This window comes from Recurvomyces mirabilis (assembly GCF_035927965.1).
Source record: "Recurvomyces mirabilis strain CCFEE 5264 chromosome Unknown scaffold_16, whole genome shotgun sequence".
Taxonomy (NCBI): Eukaryota; Fungi; Ascomycota; class Dothideomycetes; order Mycosphaerellales; family Teratosphaeriaceae; genus Recurvomyces; species Recurvomyces mirabilis.
In genome coordinates this window covers 519,017-541,959 of record NW_027041950.1, presented here as the reverse complement: position 1 = coordinate 541,959, position 22,943 = coordinate 519,017, and the positions used below count along the sequence as shown (strand labels likewise).

The following is a 22,943-nucleotide window of genomic DNA, read 5'->3' as shown; positions in this document are numbered from 1 at the left end:
TATAGATACTGGTACAGTTGACGAAGTAATAAATGAATTGTATCATCGTTGTCGGTACAAAAAGTTGAAGCAGAAGGCGCGTCAGAGCTTCGAAGCAACGGTTCACGCAAGGAACGCGACATCTTCCACTTTAGGCGTTTTGTAGTTTCATACATGCGCCACATCTACCACATATGACGACCAACACCCCAACCGGCGCCCCGACGCTTTACTATACAATGTCGCACCAGCGTCCATAAGTTCCATAACACAAACCGAAAACCACCCTCCCTCTTTCCAACCAACCTCACAACAAAACCCAACAGATGACCCTTCCAATGCCTTCCACCACCACCCCGAACCACGCCTCCTGGGTCGGCCTCCCCCGCATCAAAGGCTCCTCCGAAAGCCTCCAAATGGCCCTCCTAACCACCAGCATGATCGGCCTGGACTTCTGCTGGGGAACGGAAATGACCTATGCGACCCCTTATCTCCTCTCCCTCGGTCTGAGTAAGAGTCGATTATCTCTTGTCTGGATCGCGGGACCCCTGAGTGGATTGGTGATGCAGCCGGTCATTGGGATGGTGTCGGATAAGAGTACGTTGAGATGGGGGAGACGGCGGCCGTTCATGGTGGTTGGAACGGTGATGGTGGTGGTTTGTTTGTTGGTTTTGGGGTGGACGCAGGAGGTTGTCGGGCTGTTTGGGTTGGAGAGGGAGAGTGTATGGTATTTTCTGACAAGAGAGGTGCTGGGTGCTGGGATGATGAGTGCTGACTGTTCGGTGATTTTGTAGAGGAGGAAGGCGGCGATTGCTGTGGCGGTTGTGGATATTTATGTTCTGGATTTTGTGATCAATATTGGTGAGTAGTAGTTCGTATCCGGGTATGGATAGTGCTGACCTGTTTCCTAGCTCAATCGACTTGTCGGGCTCTTGTTGTCGATGCACTCCCGATCGAAAAGCAGCAGCTAGGCTCGGCCTGGGGTGAGAAAGAAACTGGGCTGATCTTTTTAAAGAGAGTAATACTGACTATTGCCAGTCAGCAGGATGTCTGGCGTCGGCAAGCTACTCATGTACGGACTCGGTGCACTGGACTTGAAGGCATTGACTGGCAATTTCCTCGGCGACTCACAGTTCAAGAAGGTCTGCCTTATAGCTGCAATAGCGATGGCTGTTGCGCAAGGCACGACTTGCTGGGCGGTATCTGAGCGTGTCTACGTTGCCAACACGTATGTCTCACAATTATGGCGAAAGGTTGATCATGAGCTGACGGAGGATCATAGTAAGGGCGGTGGCAATAGTGAGAGCATGCTACAGATAGTACGCCAAATCTTCACCACCACACTCCACGCACCAGAACGAATCAACGCGATATGTATGGTGCAGTTCTGGGCCTGGATCGGCTGGTTCCCTTTCCTCTTCTACGGCAGCACATGGGTCGGCGAGATCTATCTGCGCCACGAAGCGCCAAATGCTACAGGCGACGCCCTGACCAACGTCGGCCGGATAGGCAGTACAGCCTTCATCGTCTTCGCCATCATCTGCTTCGCTGCCTCGATCGTCCTACCCTGGCTAGTCCAGTCGCCAGATGAAGACAACGGCTATACACCACGGCCACCCGAGAACCTACATACCGTACTATCGACTCTGAAGAAGTCCAAACCAACCCTTCTCACAGCCTGGATGCTAGCGAACCTCATCTTCGCCGCTTCGATGATCTTCGCCCCTTTCGTCCGATCCGTGGGCTTTGCTACTGTCGTCATTGCACTCTGCGGCATACCGTATGCAGTCGGCAACTGGGCACCAGGCACATTCCTCGGAGTCGAAGTAAACAAAATGAGCTCGACACTCCCACTAGCCAACAGCATGAACGGAGGAACATACCGCCGCCTCTCCAACGACTCCATCGAAATGAACACCCCCCCATCCCCGCACTCCTCCCAACGCTCCTCCCCACGAACCCTCCACCTCCGCCACGCCTCCAACGCTTCAATCGTAGACAACACGTCCACCGGCGAGCTGTCAGGAATCTACCTCGGTATCCTAAACATCTACACCACGCTCCCCCAATTCGTCGGGACGGCGATTAGTTGGGTGGTGTTTTCCATTCTGGAGCCGGGCAAGAGTCCCGAGTTGGCTACTGAGGCGCCCGTGGAGGAACATCATGGGACGGACGGGGTGAGTGGGATTGCGGTTTGTTTGTTTATCGGGGCGATTAGTGCGCTGGTGGCTGCGTGGGCTACTAGGTGGTTGAAGCTGGCTGGGTAGGATGTTATGTACTTCAGAACATTATCAGCTGTAATACTGCCGTCGATCTCTACAAATGACCTAGCACGGCGAATGGTCGTTGTGCAAAGTGGTAACGTAGCTGTCCGCAGTGTTCCGACAAAGTGGGTGATCTGCCGGCTGGATGATCACCCCACGTTCCGCCAGCGCGTCACCAGCCCTGCCGTCATTCGTGACTTCTTTACTACCTGAACGACGAACATGCATGTCAGAAGTGGAAGGCACGCTGGTCGTGCTCCTGCTTGCTGATTGAAGTCTGTGTTCTTTGGTCATTTCTTCCCCAATTCGGAGTCACAAACACACTCATTACGAAAGCCCACAATGGCTGAAATCAAGCCCGTCCCTCCACCAAGATCGTCCACTACGGCTAGCCAGCCTGGAGGCTCTCAGGGCACGTCGGTGAGATACCGCATGCCTGCTCGACCGCCTACAATACCCGAGGACTCACAGTCGATTGACCCACCCTCACTTCCCCGCCGACCATCCAGTAAACAGAGCTTGTCGCCCACACGAGGTCAGCCACCTCAGCTACTTCGTCGAAGATCTTCGATACTCTCGGACGTGACATCTTTCAGTGAAGACATAATCAACCCTTCCGCGAGCAGGCGTCGAGAGGGTGACCATGAGGAAGCGGAGGTGACCCACTGGCATAGCACTCCGCTCGCATTTGCTATACTGCCTGCATTGGGAGGTCTACTATTCAAGAACGGTTCGGCTTTCGTGACGGACGTATTATTGCTTGGGCTTGCTGCCATTTTCTTGAATTGGAGTTTGAGGTTACCGTGGGATTGGTATCATGCTGCGCAGGAACAGCGACGGAGGGCAGATCCGAATATAGCATATAATGACGACCTGGATGAGGATGATATTGCGGTGCAGATGGCATCCTCCGCCGAGTACTCACCGAAACAGACTGCAGCCGATGGTCAGACGAATGAGAGTGGGGTGCAGAATACGGAGAGGAAAGCCAAGGCCGCAGCAGATCTTCGGGCACAAGAGAGACTCGCATTCCTGGCCACTTTCGCCTTCCCAGTCCTTTCAGCCTACCTACTACACGTCATCCGAGGTCAGCTGTCGAGACCGTCTAGTGGACTGATCTCCGACTACAACCTCTCCATCTTCCTCCTTGCCGCCGAGTTCCGACCTGCACGTCAGTTGATTCGCTTGATCAGTGCTCGGACAATGCACCTCCAGCGTACTGTGTCCGGCAATGAGGAGGGGTTTGGTAGCGAGCAATCTCCGGGAAGCGAGTTGTCCGTTCTGCGTGCTCGCCTGGCAGAGCTTGAAGCAAAGCTTTTGGATCATAGTCTCATCCCCGCCACTGTCGCAGTAGCGCAGAAAGAGGACGTGGCCGAGCTCAGCACGGAAATGCGTAAACGCTACGAACCACGTTTGGAAGGTCTAGAGCGTGCCGTTCGACGTTACGAGAAACGCAGTACAACTCTGACGATGATCACTGAGCAACGCCTAAACAGCCTAGAGACCCGATTACAAGACGCACTAAGCCTCGCAGCCGTGGCCGCTCAATCGTCACAGCGTCGCGGGATCTTTTCATACTTACTCGAGACGGCTAGTGCCATCATCGCGTTACCGATGAAGATAGCGTGGTCGATTTGTATCTGCCCGTTCTTGGTTCTGGAGCAAGGATGGGAGAAGCTGAGTGTTTTGCTCAGTGGGCCGGCGCCTGTGAGGAAGGATGGGAGTGTCAAGCGGAGTCGACATGGGTTGAAGGAGGGTGGTGCTGGTAGTTTGGATGAGAAGCAGAGGGTGAAAGGAGGCTTACGAAAACCTGTACGATAGAGGAGTATCTTGCCCGCGTTATTGCACGTGTATAATCCGTATCTACTCAGAATGCATTTCTGCAACTATAGTGAGTCTTCAGTGATCTCTGCGACTAGATTGATTGTTGCAGTCGACCACGCGAGGTAGGTCACGTAGTGTTTTGATATCGTGTGAGACCTCACAAATGTGATGGCCTGAGGCAAACGCGCTAGTCCGTGTCCAGACATGGAGGTGCTACAGATGAACGACCATGTTTCAACCAGCGATATTGAACACATTTGCAAGTTTTCTTCCCTTGAAAGACCTTGCGGTAGATTGAGTGAGTAGGACGTATAAGAGTTCCAGTGCTAAGGTATGTGACAATGTTGGCCTTGAGGACCTGAGAAAGTATACTGACAATATGAAACAGTATACAGAAGCCCACAGGTCAACAAGCGAAGATTGGCTATACCAGCCAGTCCTCTATCTGACCTTGCAGTATTAATTGCTGCGAGAAAGCATTTCCCTTCACTGTCCCCTTCATTCACTGTAACGTTTCATTTCGATTCAGGACTCTTCTTGCAGCCGCCTTGTGCGCAATACTGACGAGGACGATTAGCAAGGTATCGCACTCTTTACTGACAACCAAAAGTGGTTGACAAGGAGCGTGGAAACATCGAGGGTTGCGTTGGCTACTGGATCCAGCGATCAACTGCCCAGTCCAGGCATCGAGATCTCGCCGTGGCCAACCCTCTCCTTGGGCGTTCGCCATATCAAGCGGCCCGTGCATAAACGAAGCGCTCAAGCCTTCTTTCGAAGTTCAAAGCCCGGGAGCCCCGCAAGACGCGTTTCTCATCATCAAACAACAATCTAGACGCCGGACCGCTGCTGCATCGACATACACAACAACCACCCTGAAAGATATTAACAGGTCACCAGAACACATCGATAACATCCACGCAACCTCCGGTCATCGATAATCGCAATGGCAGGTGGAAAGGGTATGGAAAAGCTCGGATCCTCGCGCGACAGATAGGCAACCTCTGACAACATGACAGGCAAGACTGGCGGTAAGACCGGTGGCAAAGCTGGCGCCGACACGTCTGGCAAGTCGCAGAAGTCTCACTCGGCCAAGGCTGGTCTCCAGGTACGTTGTCGCCAGTCACAACATCCATCACCAAAACATGACTCGAGCGCGTCGCAAAGCGCATTCCTTCGCACTACGCGTCGCAAAGCGACTAATACCACTCCTCCCAGTTCCCCTGCGGTCGCGTCAAGCGTTTCCTCAAGTCCCAGACCCAGAACAAGATGCGCGTCGGTGCCAAAGCCGCCGTCTACGTCACCGCCGTCCTCGAGTACCTCACTGCCGAAGTCCTCGAACTCGCCGGCAACGCCGCCAAGGATCTGAAGGTCAAGCGTATCACGCCCCGTCACTTGCAGCTCGCCATCCGCGGTGATGAGGAGCTCGACACGCTCATCCGCGCCACGATCGCCTTTGGTGGTGTGCTGCCACACATCAACCGCGCTCTGTTGTTGAAGGTGGAGCAGAAGAAGGGCAAGAAGGTGGACGCTTAGGAGGCGTGAGGGGAGGCTTGATACCCGCGCGTGCTAGTTCTAGCATAGAGGACAATCTTCGCGCAAGTGCCGGATTATGAAGTGGACGTTATGGAGTTTGGTGGAAGGTACAACGGGGACTGCGATTTGTGCGGGTTCTGGTGCGGCGCTCCGTTCTTCTCGGCGCAGGATCCATTGTTCGGATCCCGTGGCTGTAGGGTGACTGCATGAAATTCTATCAAATTTTTCAGCATTTCGTGCAGAGTGCTTGGCCTCTCACAGTGTCAGTTGAGTACCCGATCTCTCCCATGCCAACGAGCTGCTTGACAGCCTACATTGTTAGCTGGGAAGTGCAGTCTGCCAGCTACCCAGCCATCTCCAGCTTTGCGCAGCCCCATCCAATTCTCGTAATGCTTGATTCACCGCACCACCTTGACCATCTGCGCGCTTCTGACCTACAAACTCGACGAAGAAGATGTAGTGCCATGTCGATTCGTCACTCGGTCGGCTGTTGATACTCGTCAGATTGAGCCGGTACCTGAGGCAGTATTAGCAGGGTTTTGCGTTGGAGGTGTGTATAAAATGGTCAGGATACTTCTTGAACACTGCCAGACAATCTGCCAAAGCACCCGTTTCTCCGTGAGCAACTGTGAAGGAGACCAGCGTTTTGTATCGTGTCTCATTTTCGTTTGCTTCTCCATCCGCTGCCACAAAAGTCTGGTCATCTTTCCGCCGGAGCACGAAAAACCTTGTGCTATTTCCAGCCTTGTCCTCGATGTTCTCACCCAGTACTTCTAGCCCGTTGAGATCCCCGGCGACTCGACTACTGATCGCTGCACTCGCTCCCGTAGTATCCTGTGCCACGACTTCAGCCGCTTTCGACGTTGACGAGACGTCTAGTCTCTCAATGCCCTTTAGGTATTTCGACAAGAAGATATTGCATTGGCCCCAGGCTTGAGGATGCGAGTAGAGTTTCTTGACACTGCTCAGATCGTATAGCGGCTTTGCCGGCGAGGTCGTACCCTCACCGTCAGTAGCTGTTCCATTGCTAGTGGATTTGTCGCTGAAGGAGGAATTGGCAGCATGACCGAGCAGGCAGTGGTGTACGAGTAGATAGATCTCGCCGCAGACCAGAATATCGGGATACTTTCCGGTCGGATCTGCAAAGAGGTCCAAGGTGAAGACCACGGAGCCATTAGAGGAGTTCTCGAACGGTACGACGCCTTGTTTGACCTGGCCGGATTGGACGGAGGCGAAAACGTCTTCTATTGTTGTTTGTGGGACGAGCTCATGTTCTGTTTCTGGGAAGCGGTCTAGGGCTGCCTGTCTACTGATCAGAGCTGATGCAAAGATTGTTCGGGATTGCCGGTCTGACCTGGTGAGTATATGAAGCTTTTGGCCCGAGATATGCTACGCTGTCTTTGTTCTGGGCCATGATGATGGCGGAATTCACTGTATCGACGATCAAGTCTTCTTGTATAACATGTTCCTGAATGTGACAACGCTGAAAAGATGCTCAAGTCCTTCCACGATGGATGCTGTGCGAGGGTTGAAAGGTCGAGTGAAGACATGAGGTGAGGTTCAGAATTTTGACACTCACACCATCTTGATAACGCCTGGCCCACGGCTCGAACACATTCATCCACTCACGCAGCATTCGGCAAGCTTAATGTACGTTACAAGCCATCCTGGACAATGGGGCCGTAACGATGACGATGCACAACTACACTGACTGAACGGCAATCTCAGCAAATCGCCAAATGTTGTAATACGCAGGTTGGGTCTGGCACGGTACAGATTCACAACAAGTATATTCGAGATCAATCTATGCTAGAGTACGCCAACAATGTAGTCAATCCTCTCTTGCATTGATCCACAAGCCTCAAGGACTACAGCCACCTCACTCCTTCTCATTACCGCCTTCGCGTAGCCGAGCCGTCCACGAAATCGATCAGTAGCCAGCCTCTACAGCGAAGCGATTGACATTCATGTGCAGAGCTGGGGACGCCGCGCGAGGTGGTAGCGGAGGCGGTTCGACCGTCATGCTTGCCTTAAGTGGCGACGATGTCTGCAAACGCGTCAGCACGACCAATGACAATTGCTAAAAGGGTAAAATATACCTTGGGACGGTGCGTAATGGTAGCCTTGAGCGCCTCTGTTTTCGCTATAGCTCGCTGGGCCATAGTCGCAGGCGGCGTCTCCTTCGTAGCCGCTGCTGCAGCACGGTCGTTGGTCTCATTATTTCCTGCTGAGACAGTGGCGGCCGCAGCATCTTGCTGCGTGGGAGGCGTCGGGACCTTCGTGTCGGAAAGCGGACTGCTCGCCTTTGTGGACTTGCTGGACGCCTCGCCCCCTGCGAGGTCGCTCAATTGTCAATCGTCGTAGAACTCATCTTCATCCTCGTCCACATCGACCAGCTGCTCAAAGTTGAGAGCATATCGCAGAATAGCACCGATACCACCGAAGCCACGCACAAACTGGTTGCCTTCCGACGATCTGTCCGAGACGAACTCGAGCTGGGCGCCAAAGTCGCGATACTTCTCAGCCAGCCACTCCAAGAATGGCAACTGCTCGATGACATCCATTTCCTGTCCAGTGGTCTTGTCGAGAAAGAGTGAACGATCGGTCTCTTGTTGCTTGGTAGTGTGAAGGATGACCTCAGGACCCTCACTGGCCTTGAGCTGCCAACGCGTCATCTCCAAATTCTCAAAGACGATCAGTGTCTCGGCTGCACCAGCCTCTAGAGCCTTGAGAGTATCGCTAATACCGTAGCATACTTTACCACTATCCTGGCTGATCTCATCGAAGTATTTGTTGATGAGCTTCTTCTCCTGGATGAATTTGACATTCGACAAAGTCTCGCCGGACAACTCTATAGCCTGGTTGAAACCATTCTCGCCACCGTAGCTGACATCGACGACCTTGATGACCTTGGTTTGCAGGCGGTTGTCGAAAAGATCCGACTGGTTGAGATCGTTCTTGAAATCGGCGGAACCGGCAAGAATGAGACCAGCACAGTTGACCTTGTCATTAGTGATGAAGTTCTGCACGGCCAGTTCGGCGACCTTGCGGACATAGTTGTGACGTTTCTCCTCACGCAGACGGGCGAAACGCAGAGCGGACTGACCACCACGGCCGTGCTTCTTCGGCAAGTCGACGGAGAACTTGTGCACAATCTCACGAGTGTTGCCGGATAGTGTTCCAAAAAGTGCACCATTTCCGTCCATGATGATGAAGCCGAACTTCTGGTCAGACTCGAGCAGCTCACTCAATGCTTCAGTGTGGAACTTGTTGTCGCACAAATAGAGCGAGGTGTTGATCGGCTTGAATGGCTCGAAGTCGATATTGATCTTCCGCTCCTTGCCTTCACTCGTGATGATTTCACCACAGTATACCACCAGTCCGTTCGGCGGAACCTTGCTGTACAACTTCAACCTCTGCTGGGTGGATGTAATGGCTCCCAACACTGATTGTCGATTGACACGAGACTTGATATTGGACGCCGTACCAAACTCTTCCGCCAACATCTTGGCGATCCGCGAGATCTGGTCCTTTGGCGGGATGATCAGACTGATCATGGATGTGCCGTTTCCACGGGCTTGTTCCAGGCGCTTGATCAGCTTCTTCACCTTCCACATCTCAATGTTCTTCTCCGCTTCGTTTGCTTGAGGTTGGGCCGACATGATTGCGGTGTTCGGAGCGTGTACACGCTCGCTGGTCGCAGAATCACTGTCAGTTCGGTGTTTGGTGGGAAGTGTATGCGCGAAGACGAAGACGGGATTTTGTGGTGGGGCTTATGTCATCCGCGTTCGTTTGTATGATTCGAGTTACGGAGATGACATGTAGAACGATTCATTCACTCACCTACAACACAAGTAATATCTTCCGCAATAAGTCAACTGCAATGATGTCGTTGGTGCCTGCTCGTACAAACTGCCGTGCGCTCACCAAATTTCGAAAACCCGCACAGCCGCAAAGACGCAGAGGCCCTTCGTCACGAATCTCGAATCTCACCATCAAACCCTTGTCGACGCCACAGTAATGACCCACAAAACGGAAGAGCCCCACTTCACATCTGAGAAGCAGACCCTCTTCGGCTGCCGGTTGAATTACTCAATAGCAATCACTTTACGTTTCGACGATCCGGGGAGGTCTCCAATCTAGCAGTATCAAGGATATATTCCCACTCCATCCACTCCTGCTATCACCCTCGCAGCTTCACTCTGATAACGGGACTCCACAGCCGTCATGCCTTGTCGACAATGGCGGCGATGCACAGAGCATGGCAATGCACGAAATCGCGGGCCGCAGGGAACGCAGAGCTAATGATATGAAAGGCTTGTGAAAGGTCTGGTCACGGATAAGGACGGTCCTGCCCTGGTCTGTAGGTACTTTGTCCTCTACAACGCAAGTAGATCTCTACACGCACGTGTCGGGCAGGTGCATGCCGACTTCGCCTCTGACAGCTGCACTTCCTCTTCCACTGCACAATCTTCTTTCTTCATATTACAGCAAAGCAAAGCATATCTGGAAGCTTCCAACAGCTCTAAGGCTTGCGAGTGGACGGCTTTTTTCAATACACAACCACTTGCAATGCCTTCACAACGCGGACAACTACCTGCCAGCTGGACGGCGTACGAGAATGGTGGAAGACAAGACTCGCACGATTCCGGTCTCAGTCACAACAGAGTCTTGTTCGATGAGGAGAGCGAGCAGCACCATGATCACTCCGAGGACGGGGAGAATGGCCACAGCACGCAGGAAGAGATGCGGAGACGAAGATCGTCCATGGCACTGCGAGTGGAAGCTTTGAGACAAGCTGGAGGTGTCAACTCCATAGACGTATGTCTGCGGGAATGATCTAGAGCTAGATAGGTACTGACACTCTACAGAACTTTGCAAGATCATGGCAGCGAGCAGCAGGCTTCTACGAGGTGACACCATTACGACCGAGCTTTAGATACGCAGACGAGGACGAAGTGCCACGGGACAGCGACGCTAGCCACGCGAAAGGGCAGAGATCATTGCTTAGACAGGCCCTGCAAGAGGATGAACAGGGTCGACAGCCAGATGTATTCGAGGATGAGGAAGACGACGAGACGACACCTACAGCTACGCCTAGCAAACGACAGATCCAACCACAGAAACCATACACGCCGCAAACTGGGGGTAGAGAGAATCAACCATTGCTTCAGCAAAGGTTGTCAGGCGTCCACGATGATAGTATCTTCGCCATCGAGCCCTCGCTCGCATCACCGTTCGGAGGAAGCTACGGTACGACATGGGGCTCGCTAGCGTCACGGGTCAATGAGCCATCTATGCGGCACGCCGGACGTCTATTTCGCCAGCAGCAGACGAAAGGCATCTCCGAGCCAGATAAGGAGCGAGAGCCATTGCTTGTCAAACAAGTACAAGAAGACAATGGCAAGGTGGTGAACGTTGTCGTCGGTCAGAGCACTCTGCCGCAGACCATCTTCAACAGTGTCAATGTCCTGATCGGCATTGGCCTCTTGGCCCTCCCACTCGCAGTGAAGATGAGCGGCTGGATTCCCGGGCTGATCTTCTTCGCCTTCGCCGGCGCCAGTACATGCTATACAGCTAAGCTTCTCGCGAAATGTGCCGATGTGGATACCAGTCTCATTACTTTCGCGGATCTGGCGTTCGTTTCTTTTGGTCCTTGGGCTCGGGTTGGAACGTCCATCCTCTTTGTTCTCGAACTGATAGGTGCCAATGTAGCTCTGGTAGTGCTGTTCGCGGATAGTCTCGACGCACTGATACCAGGCTGGGGTAATACGGAGTGGAAGGTCGTCTGCGGCATTCTTCTCACACCCCTCGGATTCGTCCCATTACGCCTCCTATCCTTCACTAGTATCCTCGGCATCCTCTCCTGCTTCGGCATCGTTATTGCTATACTGGTCGATGGCCTCATCAAACCCACCTCACCTGGTTCCCTCCGTCAACCAGCACAGACGCACCTCTTCCCAGCGAACTGGATGACCTTACCAGTAGCCTTTGGCATCCTCATGTCCCCCTGGGGCGGCCACAGCGTCTTCCCAAATATCTACCGCGACATGCGCCACCCCTACCGGTACCGACGAGGTGTGAATGTGACTTACTCGTTCGTCTTCACCCTCGATCTATTCATGGCCGTCATCGGGTTGATCATGTACGGCGATGGCGTCAAGGACGAGATCACTCGAAATGTGCTCACGACCGAAGGTTATCCGACCTGGATCGGCGTCTTCATCGTCGTCTGTGTGGCCATCATCCCACTCACGAAAGTCCCGCTCAACGCTCGTCCGATCGTCAGTACACTGGAACTGTTCATGGGTCTCGACGCCCGCGCCATGTCGGATAGCGCAGCCCTGACCGGCCTCTCGGGCTGGACTCGCGGCATCCTCAAGATCGTCATAAGAATCACATGCACCATCATTTTCGTCGTGCTGGCCATTGCGATACCCGAATTCGACACCATAATGTCTTTGCTTGGATCAGTGGCATGTTTCACCATTTGCATCATTCTGCCATGTGCGTTCCATCTCAAGCTTTTTGGCAAGGAGTTGAGTAAAAAGCAGAAGGCGTTGGATTGGTCTTTGATTGTTGTTAGCACGGTGTTGGCGGTCGTCAGTACGGCGTTCAATTTCATCCCGATATGAAGGCTGGAAAAGCAGGTGTCTTAGCGAGGCGTTCTCACTGATAGTGAGGATATTAGAATACAGTAGTTACGGATCTCGCAGACCAACCAGGATGGCCACAGTGCATTTTTACGTGAAGTCGAAGTCGAGGAGATAGCGGAGACGCTCGTGTCGACCAGAGGCAATTACACGTCTAGATTCGAGCGATCGATACTTCCTGGCTCGGTGACGACGGTGCCCTTCACAGCAAGCCCGCCTAGTGATCCATTAGCTTTGATCTCGGTCTCAAAACGTTCCCTCGAACTCAACATACCCTGCGGTGTCTGCGTCCAAATCTCCCACTTATTCTCCGCGACCTTCGTGCCACAGAAAGTGACAGCCTCATGCGCATACAACGGCGCCAGATTTCGATACTCCACCGACTTGACGACCTCATTCCCTTGCTTCCGCAATTGCTGCTGCAGGACCGTGATCATGAACACGAAGCTCAATGGGCCGTGGAAAAGCAGGCTTCGATGCCCTTCGACTTCTCTACAGTACTCTGGGTCCAAGTGGATCGCGTGGGCATTGAACGTCAAGGCGCTGAAGCGGAATAATAGTTTGGCGTCTGGGGTTATGGTATGCGTGAAATCGGGTTTATGTTGGGGCTGCAATTGCTTGCCAGCCGCTTTCTCCGTATCACGAGCGGCTTCTTCTTTCGATCGAGCGCGCATGAAGACGATGTTGCGGTTTTCTAGGATCGAGCAAGGACCGAAATCTGTGTCTTTGTCTCGCCATAGGCGTTGGCGGACGCGGTGTTCTAGTGTTTCCTTCTCTGATATGTTGGTTTGGGGTGGGCCAAGGAGCTGCATCTCCTCTTTCGTTGCTCGTGCCAGCCTCCTCTCGATCCGCACGAAGAGCTTCTCCTCTCCTGGCTTGCCTTTGACTGTAACTGAGCGGATGAATTCCGCGCAGACACCGCGTCCGGAGTCGAGCGTGAAAGGGTTGCCGTGGTTGTACAGCACATATCCACCAGCCCACATCCGACGTACGAAGGGGTCACCGGGTGATTGATCAGGGTTCGTGCCATCGGCTAGCATCTGCGATTGTCGTTTCGTCGGCTCGAAGTAGATCAGATGGTGTGGTATCGGCAGGACTTGTGCTGGTTCCGTTGGTGGGAGGACAGCAGGAGGCGTAACATCAGACAGGAAGTCGGCGAGGGTCGTGTTCAGTCGGTAGCTTGACTGTGGTGTCAGGTCGTCGAATATAGGCGGAATCTTGCGTTCTATCATCTCTTTCTCCAGATGCGAGAAGGAGGACTGCCATCGTGCTGAGGGTGCTCGTCGGACACTTCGTCTCAGCCATTGGGCTCGTAGGCATCGTGTCGTCGTCGCCATGATATCTGAGTAGCTCGAACAGTAGTGTCGGGGGTAGTGAGAATGGAAGCCATGGTTGGCATGTGCCTACGTGAGTTTACCTCAACTGATGGAGAGCTTTCCCCACAGACCACCCGGTCCTGCATGGAGTTGCAAAGACCGGCGTATAGCCTATCACGGTACTGCAGCCATGATACTAAGCACAAGGGTTCAACGCAGGCAAGACAGAAAGGATGAATGGGTTTATGCTGTGACTGGGGGTGAGGGCTTTCCTTTGTATACACGTATATGATACATCCCCTGCAACTTTTAATCGATCAGTCAGAACAAACCGCTAGGCTCAATACCCGCTGTTCTGCTCATGACCGCCCTCCCATGCACAACTCAACACAGCCACCTTCCACTGTACAACATTCTCCACCCACCGATCTCACTCCTTAGGCGCATAAACATACCCCACTACCTTCCTCTCAAGCTTCTTAGGGGGCCGACTAATCTTATGATCACACGAATTCTTACCAGCAGAGTCGCCACTGGCCTCGCTCTTCCCATTGACCTGCTTCTCCAAATTATCCAGCCGCTCGTGCATAGCCTTGAGCTGGTCGTCCCGAGGATCTGAAGTCGCGCCATTGGTCGTAGTCTTCTGTGCAGATCTGGGTTTAGACTGATTGGCGCGGGAGTCTGGTGTCTTCTCGGCATCGCCACCAGAAGACGTAGTTTTGCTGGCTGCGCTCTCCCGCTCCTTTAGTTGCTTCTCCCGCTCCTCGAGATTACTTTCACGCTCCTGTAAGTCCTTGAGCTTCTCATCAGCCTCCTTCGATTGCCTCTCTCGCTCCTCGAGATCACTTTCACGCTTCTGTACGTCCTTGGCCTTCTCCTCGGCCTCCCCCACTCGCCTCTTCTCTTCATCCACTAGCTTGGTCTCTCGTGCTTGGATCTCTTCTTGCTTGGACTTGTTGGACTCAGCAGAGTCTTTCTCTTTCGACGCCAGGCCCTGCTCTCTTGCTTCGAGATCCTTAAGCTTCTGCTCATAGTCTTGCGCCTTGCCATTATTCTCCTTCGCTGACTTCTCTCGCTCAGCGAGGTCTTTCTCCCGCTCAGATAACTGCTTGGTATCCTCCTCATTCTTCTTCTTCTGCTTCTCCTCCTCACTTGCCAGCTTAGTCTCCCTATCCTGCAACTCCTTCTGCCGAGCACTCAAATCTTCTTGCTGCTTACTATCCTTCTTGGCCATCTCAGCCTCCTTGTCTTCCACCTGCTTGTTCTTCTTGGCCAAATCAGCCTCCTTATCTTGTACCTGCTTATCCTTCTTCTGCACATCGCTCTCCCGGCTCGAAATGGCTGCTTCCCGCGCCTCGGGATCCTTGATCTTCTTCTCCGACTCCTCATTCGAAGCACTTGCCTGCCCCGTCGCCGCACCCAAAGCATCGAAATCTCCAGTCGTTCCTAAATACCAAACACTATTAATCTCCCATCGTTGCTAGAATGGCCTTGTCAGCATTGCTCCTCGCTCAACGCAGCAACCCTGCTCACCTCCCTGCCAAAAGTGTTAGCTTGAGCCCATCAATATACAGAGATGGGTTCACGCTATCGCGACTTGCCATTGCCACATATGGGCTTTTTGCCCTCGGTCGCCAAAATTCGTCCGATGAGGGCCATCGTGGTTGAGGAAGTACTTGTCGAAAGACTGTGGTTGTAACCGAACTCCACCTTGCGCATGAACGAAGTCTGGGCTATCGATCCGCCATAGCTGTTTCGCTCCAACTGCTACCTATGTACCCCGTCAGTGTCAATGCGCCATATCAAGCCCGGAATGGGATACTGCTCACTTTGCCGAAGTTCTTTGCCTCTTGGGTATTCAGGTATCCGCCATTCGCCGCGTTTCTGAGGGCGACCACATTCTTCTCATCGCTTGGCTCCACAACCCAACGCTGGGCTTTGCTAGTAGGGTCGCGCACTTGCACGACGGCTGGTCAATGATCAGTATATGCTTACTCCCGTCATTAGAGAGTGAGAGATACCGTAGCTTGGGCTACCAGCAGACTGCCATGCTAAAACGTAACCGTACGAGACGGAAGTGATGTAGATTTCTTTCTCTTCGGCCATGTTGTGTCTGTCAGGTCAGCCTGTTCTAGTATCAAAAGTATAACAGGTGTTGAGGAAGTGATGATGGAGAAGGTGAGAAGACTAGACGGATACTCTACTGGTCTTGACCTCACGGTATGCACATATATGATGGAATGTCCTCGTTCCTTGATCTGTGAATGCAGATCGATGAAGAAGGTTTATGTATTGCAGAGCTCGACAGCATCAGAGGGCGGGAATGTCGGTTGATCGACAGGGTCGGAGGTAGAGCTAACCCAAGAAAGGAAGTGGAGGGTTGGAGGTCTCGGGATATTGGAAGAGACCTACGTCTTTAATTTTGGGAGACATGTTGGCGAAAACTGTGTATGCAGGTCATGTCGCCCCAGTCAGGCAAGCACCCGAGGGCAGTGGCAGCCGTGATCAAAGCTCACCATGCGTCGGACGATGGACGAAGGCTTGGCAGCACATAAGTCCTGTTGATGCTCGTTGCTAATGACGGAAGAAAGTGGTATCATAGTAAATGGATTGGACATTGTCCTCCAGACTAGACGAAGCAAGCTACCGCCACACCTTGCCACAAGGAGCTAACATATGACTACGACGACGATTGAGCGACTCGAGCGTCATCGTCGAAGAAGGCGCTGTATAGCGTACCCGAGCTCATCACAAACCACAGGTTCACTGTTCGTAGTCAAAACATTGAGGTTCAAGCTAGCCGTCTGGGTGCTAGTAAATGCAACACTACTACTGCCATCAGCTGCAAGACTCATCGGTCTCGCTGATGACTGTGGTGCTTCCTGCTGGCTTGAGCGGTCGTGAGGCGACTAACACAGTGCCTCACAACCAAGACCGCATATCGGAGCCAGAGCCTCGTCGGACCACTCCAGATCAACATCGGTCACAGCCCGTTCAGTACATAGAATCTTGGCACTTAGACGAGTTGACGAAGCGGACGTGGCAGAGACATCCTTTCCCGGAGGATCGTAGTGGTCTCTTGACACCGTGTGAGGTGGCTGCTCCATCCAGACCCATGGACCGACAGATCAGGTAGGCGACCAATCGAATGATACACTGGGCCTGTGGGCAAAAGGCAGGAGCAATGTGTTATATGTTATTGCTTCACGCTAGCCCATGCAGGCTTAGTCATGCGCTTCGTCCCCCACCGGCCTGTCAAAATTCTTTGGCTTTCACCTTGAAATTGACAGAAGTTCCAGTCTCTGCACAAATCATGCAATGATGGCGGCGCTGGACACGGCCATACTGGCAGATAAGAACGATGAACACGAGGTGGAACTGTCCGACGAGCAGATCGAACAGCTGCTAGCGAAGGCCACGGCACGCCTCCAGCAAAACCCAGACCAGCATATGGTGAAGAGAAGGGAAAACTCTTACACCTTCCCCAAGCTCAATGCCGGCGAACTGGAGAAGCCATACCTACAGACTAAAGGCGATGTAGCCTCAGTGGATGGTAAAAGACTGTTGGAGGAGAAGCACAGAAAACAAGCCGACGGTATTCGCAAGGTCGAGGACCCCGTGGCGGCGAAGAAGGTTGCTCTTAAGGTATGTCTGCCTATATCATTCCATTCCACCTATTACTACCATCTTTTGCATGAGGAAAATAATCCCAATCTTCATAATCTCGAGCGGAGTCCGGGCACCGTTATGGATGCCTTTCCGTGTCATGAGAGCCTTTTATATTCATAGTTACTCTGACTTGCATTTCTACACTACCCCCTTTACCGCAACACTTCTCGTATACGCATGAGCTCGGCTAATATGAGTGAGCAGAAAAAGAAAGCCACCTCTGGCGCCGCCTGGTACGACCTCCCCGCCACCGACCTAACACCCCAGCTCAAACGCGACCTGCAACTCCTCAAAATGCGCAACGTCCTCGATCCGCATCGGCATTACAAGAAAGATGGCGGGAAGATGCAGGCGCCGGAGTATAGTCAGGTGGGTACTATTATCGAGGGGCCGACAGAATTCTACTCGGGTAGAGTGGAGAACAAGAAGCGGAAGAGGACTTTCGTGGAGGAGGTCTTGGCCGGTGAGCAGGAGACGGGGAGGTTTAGGCGGAAGTATGGGGAGTTGCAGGGAAAGAAGACGAGTGGGAAGAAGGGGTTCTACAAGGGTGTTATGAAGCAGAGGAAGGGTGGGTTTAAGAAGGGTCCTGGTTGAGGGCTGCATCCATGATATGTTTCCGCCATCGCTATGCTATTGTGAATCAAACAGACTACAGCCATCCATGAGGTATACAGTCACCACTGCCGACCATCTACAGCTCCGACACGATCCGCAACACCAACCCTTGCATATCAACCGCTGCCTGCCTACCAGCCTCAAGCACCTCTTCATGGCTCGCCCGTCCACGACTAAGATATTCATCTAACTGCTGCGGAGTCAAACCCTGTAACTCCATCGCATCAGCCCGCACAGTCGGCTCGAGCACAGCCTTATTCGTCACGAGACTAAAAGCCACCACCCGCATCCCACAATGCCTCGCCACAACAATCTCCGGCACGGTCGACATCCCCACCACATCCGCACCCAAGGACCGCAGCATCCGACATTCCGCTCTCGTCTCATACGTCGGACCCGCCACAAACGCATAAACACCCTCATGCATCCTCCTCTCGCTCGGCTGTTGACGTCGAAGATCTGTCCAAGAACGGTGTGCGAGTTGTCGGAGCCGGATATCATACGCGTCGCTCAGAGGTGGGAACCGCGTCCCAAACTCCTCTTCGTTCGGCCCACGTAAAGGGTGAAAGCCGACGAGGCCAGCGAGGTTGAGGTGGTCGTTCAGACAGACTATATCGCCTACTGCGTACTCTGGATTTAAGCCCCCGGCGGCGTTGGTCAAGATCATGGTTTCGACGCCGAGGAGTTTGCAGACGCGGGTGGTGAAGGTTACGGTGGGCATTTCGTGGCCTTCGTAGAAACTGAGTTGGAGAGAGAGAGAAAACGATCAGAATTGTGTACGATATCGAATGTTGTGGAGTTTGCTTGAGCTACATACTGTGCACGTCCTACTAGCAATACTACTGGTACTTTCTTCGCTCCCTCCCCCATCGTCCCGAAGATTAGTTTGCCCTCGTGTCCCGCCACGGTGGAAACAGGAAAGTTGGGCACATCTTTATAAGCCCATTCAACCCTCTCTGCACTCCCACTGATCGTGTCAGCGAGCCCGCCCAAGCCGGATCCGCAGATTATCGCTACTCTAGGCCGAGATAACTGGGGTGGGAGCTTCAGACGTAGGAACTCGACCGTTTCGGTTGCGCGATGGAATGTTGATGTGGTCATCTCGTCGTGGGCGTCTCCTAGAGTGTGACCGATGTGAGTGAATGAGTGGTAGAGCGAGGCGGCGTGGTGGAGGAGTTCCATTTCTCTTCTCCTACCCACGGGAGAGGAGTGAGGGGGGGTAGGGAGGGGAGGTAGGGAAGGTGGGAAGGTGGAGGTGGATGTTTGTGTGGGGCGTTTTTGTCCGACATGTGGCTGTGCTTTCCCGACATGCCGCACTTTTGATGGGTGATGGTACAGTATTGGATGGGTTAAATGATTGTAGGATATTGAGCTGCCATATATCTATCTGCGTCCGAAGTGAGTCAACATGTCGGGACCCTCGTGTGCTCGTGCACTCATCAGTGCGACGAAGAGAGTCAAGATATCTAGCCCTACCACCAACGGACAATGCTTGCCATTACCACGATGCACGATATCAGGCACAAATCAAAGACGACACGACAGTACAGTGGTAGAAGCCTCGCGCCACCTCGACCTGACACCGGGCGCAGCAGAAGCGCCTCCCACGTCAATTACACCCGCCAACATCGACCAAGAATTAGCAAATCTCCGCCTCCCCCGCGCAGTGCAAGCAACCTACCTCGACCCCCTCCGCCACCCCCCCACCTTGGGAATCAAAACCGCCGAACTCCAACTCCGCTCTTACAGCATCCGGAACCTCGAAGTCTTCACCGACTTCTGCCTGCGGGCTGCATATTACCTCAAACTCGCCGCCAAGGGTCCCATTGCGCTACCGCGACAGGTGGAACGCTGGACCGTGCCGAGGAGTAATTTCGTGCATAAGAAGTCGCAGGAGAATTTTGAGAGGAGGACTGTCAGTAGAGGGATCAAGATCCTGGATGGGCATCCGGAAGTCGTGGCCACGTGGTTGGCTTTTGTTAAGAAGCATCAGTATTATGGGGTGGGTATGAAGGCTAATGTGTGGGAGTATGGGAGTTTGGAAACGGGTAAGGATATGGATGCTGAAGCTGAGAGGATCGCAGGGAGGTTAGGAGAGCAGTTGGATTTGGTTGGGGGAAAGGAGGGGTTGATGGTGAAGCATGCGCAGACGGTGGAGGGGATGTTGGGGAGTGAGCCGTTCAAGGCGAGGTGGGGGGCTTATGCTGCTATGGGTGGGGCGGGGGGTGTGCCGAGTGCGGGGCGGAGGGTGGAGAGTGTTAGGGTTGGTAAGAAGGCTGCCCGGGCTAGGGCTGGGAAGGAAGTGGATGCCGCAAAGGCAGAATAGACCCGGCAATGCTGAAGCGTTGGTGGTCGGGTGGCTGGCAGGATGTGCTGGTCAGGTGTCCTGATCGAAGGGCGGTGCGAGCTCAGCTTTATTACGTCCTACGGTCGCAGGGAATATCAGAGACCACTTCGTGATAGTCTCCCGACAACCGGGTTATACATGCCAAGCGTCAGAAAGAGCGACGAGGCTAGAGGCAAAGACGAACCATGGAGCACCTTCGACACTGGAGCACCATCGACAGTGGGGCACATCAAAGGCACTAGGCGACCTATACGGAGACGTAGAGATGTCCACTCTCGACCTCGTGGTCTCTCTCACAAAATTAGTCTCTTGCTGAAAGGCTCCGAACACCGCCAGCACAGCGAGTTGAAATCACAAGGACGTTAATCTCGCTACGAAGCTGGAATACGATCTAGCCACGCTCTCGCCGGGAGCTGGACGTCCGCACGACGTGCACACCGGTTGCCGCAAGCGATAACTGCCCGCCCACAACAGCATCTAGCAATCGTTACGAGCTTGCTAGCTGGACACCTGGCTCCGCTGCAAACTTCCGCTGCCTTCATGCCTCGGCCTTTGACAATGCGATTGGAGGAGGAGCATGAGAAGCCTTTGCTTACCATGGGCGCCACTTCTGCAGGGGCGCTGGTTGCTGCATTTTCGTCGCGACGAAACGTCAACCCAAATTCGTACGTCTCTACAATCCGAGTAGGTAGTATGTACGCGATTTCAGACGATGTGCTACAAGTTCGTCGAACCCATCTTGGGCAAGGGTCGGTCTTGATCTTGACGAAGCTCTTCGTCCTGGGCGGAACTGACCTCGATGGTTCTTCATCCTTCTGCCCTTTTGAGAAGTTATACCTACCCATACTGATGTTCCCGTTTCATAACAATGAGACCTGTTTTGATTTCGAGAGTCACACGGAGAAGTGCACGTCAACAAAAGAACTTGGTGACACCGAGGCTTCTTTCTGCCATTCCACCTTTGAGTGAACTCAAATCCCGTAGATCTTCGGACGATCATTGCAGATCTTGGCCATCACAACCATATACCGAGGAGGACGTTACGCCAATTGCGAAACGAGTGGACCTTGATTTGGCACTTTTGGCGATGGAATTGGGAACTTCAGTCTTTAGACGTTGTGCTAGGCAATGGTTGTTTGGTGGTCCTGTGATCATCGATGGCGAATGATGCTTTGGGAGAATATGCTTATATCCACTGCTTAGTCGTTTAAGGTGACTACCTTTCCTATCCCTCGTTCTTTCTGGTAGAGAATTCAATAGAGGTCACTTCACACCACACAACCTGCAGTCCCATCTTTCTTGACATCCAAGATGCTGTCCTGCTTCACCCTCCCAGCAGCCGTTACGCTGGTCAGCTATGCAGCTGCTCTCGATATCCCAGGTCTCCTGTCCAGTCTCGGTCCAGCACCAGCCAACGATCTACGCTTCACCAATTTTCAGGCACCGGGCGCTGGCGATGGTACGATCACGACCCTCCAGCACCGAGATATAATCCTGCTAAACAAATCCCAGTCCGCTCCCCCTGCCCCGGCCTCAACACCCTCGCCAACCACGGCTTCATCCACCACAACGGCAAAAACATGACCATTCCCCATCTGATCGCCGGCCTCGCAGCAGGAATGAATATCGGAGCCGACTTCACCACAGTAATAGGAGCCGCTGGCTTGCTCTCCTCCCCAAACCCCCTAGCCGGCTCCTTCGACCTCAACGACCTAAACCAACACGATTTCCCCATCGAACACGACGCCTCGTTATCTCGTCAAGACGCCTATTTCGGAAACGATTATAGATTCTACAACCCCAACTGGCAGCAAGTTCTGAGTTTCTACAAGGGGATGGCATACACCAATATCCCCACCGCGTCGCAAGCGAAATACGCCCGGGTCAACGATAGTATGGTCAAGAACCCGACGTTCACGTATGGATTGAGGGAGTTCGTGCTGAGTTATGGCGAGACGGCGTTGTATCTCCAGACGATGAGCGATCCTGTCTCGGGGGTGGCCAAAGTCGATTACGTGCGGAGTATGTTCGAGCAGGAGAAGTTGCCTTATGCACTGGGTTGGAGGCCGAGTGCGCAGCCTGTTACGCTGCCGAGTCTGGGAAACATGATTCTGGAGCTGTATAATGCGAATCCGCAGAAGGTGCCGGAGGGGGCGACGATTACTGCGTAAGTCGTTCTTGTGTTGCGGAGCTATTATGCTTGTTTGGTGTTCCCTGAGACTGACTTGTTGCGTTTAGGGATTCGTACAAGGACGCCTTCGAGGTCATTGTTGGAGGATCCGAGATCTTGGCTAATTTGACCGGTGGGATCAGCTCGGCCTTGGGTCTGTGAGAGTAGATTGTTGAAGCTGGGTGGGGCTGTCACGGAATGAGCTCGGGATGGTATTGTGCGCAGTATGGAACAGGAGCCAGTGCACTGTCTCGTCCTTCCGCCTGCGCATTAAGTAGCAGAACAACGAATTATGATGAAGCCACCTTCACGACCCTGCTATGCTGACACCTAGATGATGCGGAACCGCTGCCTCTCAGCACTCTCTATTGCAGTCGAGCTGCAAGGTATGGTCTCAACAAGGCTCGATGCTGCGTGTGACATTTGACTCCAATCGTTGCTAGACATTGGGTCACGGTAGGTCATCTTCAGCCGTCGAGCAGTAACGAGAAGGAGCGAATTTATGCTGACGCATTCGTCCAAGCACGCCAGCGTGCACATGTGTACAGATTGAGCCCATCATAGTGACTTGAT

The 22,943-nt window shown here is 53.2% G+C and overlaps 13 protein-coding genes across 13 annotated transcripts; 7 read left to right on the top strand and 6 right to left on the bottom strand.

Annotated features, from left to right (window-relative positions):
* Window positions 1-305: 305 nt before the first annotated feature.
* LTS14_006479 (uncharacterized protein) lies at window positions 306-2,246 on the top strand (the record flags this gene model as incomplete). Its single annotated transcript, XM_064839175.1, has 4 exons — window positions 306-701; window positions 774-840; window positions 891-962; window positions 1,018-2,246. 4 exons carry the CDS (start codon window positions 306-308, stop codon window positions 2,244-2,246), a joined length of 1,764 nt encoding a protein of 587 aa, XP_064693423.1.
* Window positions 2,247-2,585: 339 nt separating this feature from the next.
* Window positions 2,586-4,064, top strand: LTS14_006478 (uncharacterized protein; the record flags this gene model as incomplete). Its single annotated transcript, XM_064839174.1, has 1 exon — window positions 2,586-4,064. One exon carries the CDS (start codon window positions 2,586-2,588, stop codon window positions 4,062-4,064), a length of 1,479 nt encoding a protein of 492 aa, XP_064693422.1.
* Window positions 4,065-5,076: 1,012 nt separating this feature from the next.
* On the top strand, window positions 5,077-5,600 carry HTZ1 (histone H2A.Z; the record flags this gene model as incomplete). Its single annotated transcript, XM_064839173.1, has 2 exons — window positions 5,077-5,172; window positions 5,283-5,600. The coding sequence occupies 2 exons, from the start codon at window positions 5,077-5,079 to the stop codon at window positions 5,598-5,600; spliced, it is 414 nt and encodes a 137-aa protein (XP_064693421.1).
* Window positions 5,601-6,128: 528 nt separating this feature from the next.
* Window positions 6,129-7,014, bottom strand: PHA2 (prephenate dehydratase; the record flags this gene model as incomplete). The annotated part of the gene is made up of 2 exons (XM_064839172.1): window positions 6,129-6,902; window positions 6,955-7,014. The coding sequence occupies 2 exons, from the start codon at window positions 7,012-7,014 to the stop codon at window positions 6,129-6,131; spliced, it is 834 nt and encodes a 277-aa protein (XP_064693420.1).
* Window positions 7,015-7,530: 516 nt separating this feature from the next.
* Window positions 7,531-7,762, bottom strand: LTS14_006475 (uncharacterized protein; the record flags this gene model as incomplete). The annotated part of the gene is made up of 2 exons (XM_064839171.1): window positions 7,531-7,647; window positions 7,700-7,762. The coding sequence occupies 2 exons, from the start codon at window positions 7,760-7,762 to the stop codon at window positions 7,531-7,533; spliced, it is 180 nt and encodes a 59-aa protein (XP_064693419.1).
* Window positions 7,763-7,951: 189 nt separating this feature from the next.
* Window positions 7,952-9,262, bottom strand: ERF1 (translation termination factor eRF1; the record flags this gene model as incomplete). The annotated part of the gene is made up of 2 exons (XM_064839170.1): window positions 7,952-8,326; window positions 8,357-9,262. 2 exons carry the CDS (start codon window positions 9,260-9,262, stop codon window positions 7,952-7,954), a joined length of 1,281 nt encoding a protein of 426 aa, XP_064693418.1.
* A 910-nt stretch (window positions 9,263-10,172) lies between these two features.
* Window positions 10,173-12,235, top strand: LTS14_006473 (uncharacterized protein; the record flags this gene model as incomplete). Its single annotated transcript, XM_064839169.1, has 2 exons — window positions 10,173-10,421; window positions 10,472-12,235. 2 exons carry the CDS (start codon window positions 10,173-10,175, stop codon window positions 12,233-12,235), a joined length of 2,013 nt encoding a protein of 670 aa, XP_064693417.1.
* Window positions 12,236-12,399: 164 nt separating this feature from the next.
* Window positions 12,400-13,590, bottom strand: LTS14_006472 (uncharacterized protein; the record flags this gene model as incomplete). Its single annotated transcript, XM_064839168.1, has 2 exons — window positions 12,400-12,470; window positions 12,528-13,590. 2 exons carry the CDS (start codon window positions 13,588-13,590, stop codon window positions 12,400-12,402), a joined length of 1,134 nt encoding a protein of 377 aa, XP_064693416.1.
* A 409-nt stretch (window positions 13,591-13,999) lies between these two features.
* Window positions 14,000-15,675, bottom strand: LTS14_006471 (uncharacterized protein; the record flags this gene model as incomplete). The annotated part of the gene is made up of 5 exons (XM_064839167.1): window positions 14,000-15,049; window positions 15,094-15,106; window positions 15,156-15,340; window positions 15,399-15,538; window positions 15,591-15,675. 5 exons carry the CDS (start codon window positions 15,673-15,675, stop codon window positions 14,000-14,002), a joined length of 1,473 nt encoding a protein of 490 aa, XP_064693415.1.
* Window positions 15,676-16,890: 1,215 nt separating this feature from the next.
* Window positions 16,891-17,832, top strand: fcf2 (dTDP-fucopyranose mutase; the record flags this gene model as incomplete). The annotated part of the gene is made up of 2 exons (XM_064839166.1): window positions 16,891-17,214; window positions 17,443-17,832. 2 exons carry the CDS (start codon window positions 16,891-16,893, stop codon window positions 17,830-17,832), a joined length of 714 nt encoding a protein of 237 aa, XP_064693414.1.
* A 97-nt stretch (window positions 17,833-17,929) lies between these two features.
* On the bottom strand, window positions 17,930-18,954 carry PNP1 (Purine nucleoside phosphorylase; the record flags this gene model as incomplete). The annotated part of the gene is made up of 2 exons (XM_064839165.1): window positions 17,930-18,593; window positions 18,671-18,954. 2 exons carry the CDS (start codon window positions 18,952-18,954, stop codon window positions 17,930-17,932), a joined length of 948 nt encoding a protein of 315 aa, XP_064693413.1.
* A 307-nt stretch (window positions 18,955-19,261) lies between these two features.
* On the top strand, window positions 19,262-20,179 carry RSM10 (mitochondrial 37S ribosomal protein rsm10; the record flags this gene model as incomplete). The annotated part of the gene is made up of 1 exon (XM_064839164.1): window positions 19,262-20,179. The coding sequence occupies one exon, from the start codon at window positions 19,262-19,264 to the stop codon at window positions 20,177-20,179; it is 918 nt and encodes a 305-aa protein (XP_064693412.1).
* Window positions 20,180-21,511: 1,332 nt separating this feature from the next.
* On the top strand, window positions 21,512-22,532 carry LTS14_006467 (uncharacterized protein; the record flags this gene model as incomplete). The annotated part of the gene is made up of 3 exons (XM_064839163.1): window positions 21,512-21,659; window positions 21,713-22,367; window positions 22,439-22,532. 3 exons carry the CDS (start codon window positions 21,512-21,514, stop codon window positions 22,530-22,532), a joined length of 897 nt encoding a protein of 298 aa, XP_064693411.1.
* Window positions 22,533-22,943: the final 411 nt, after the last annotated feature.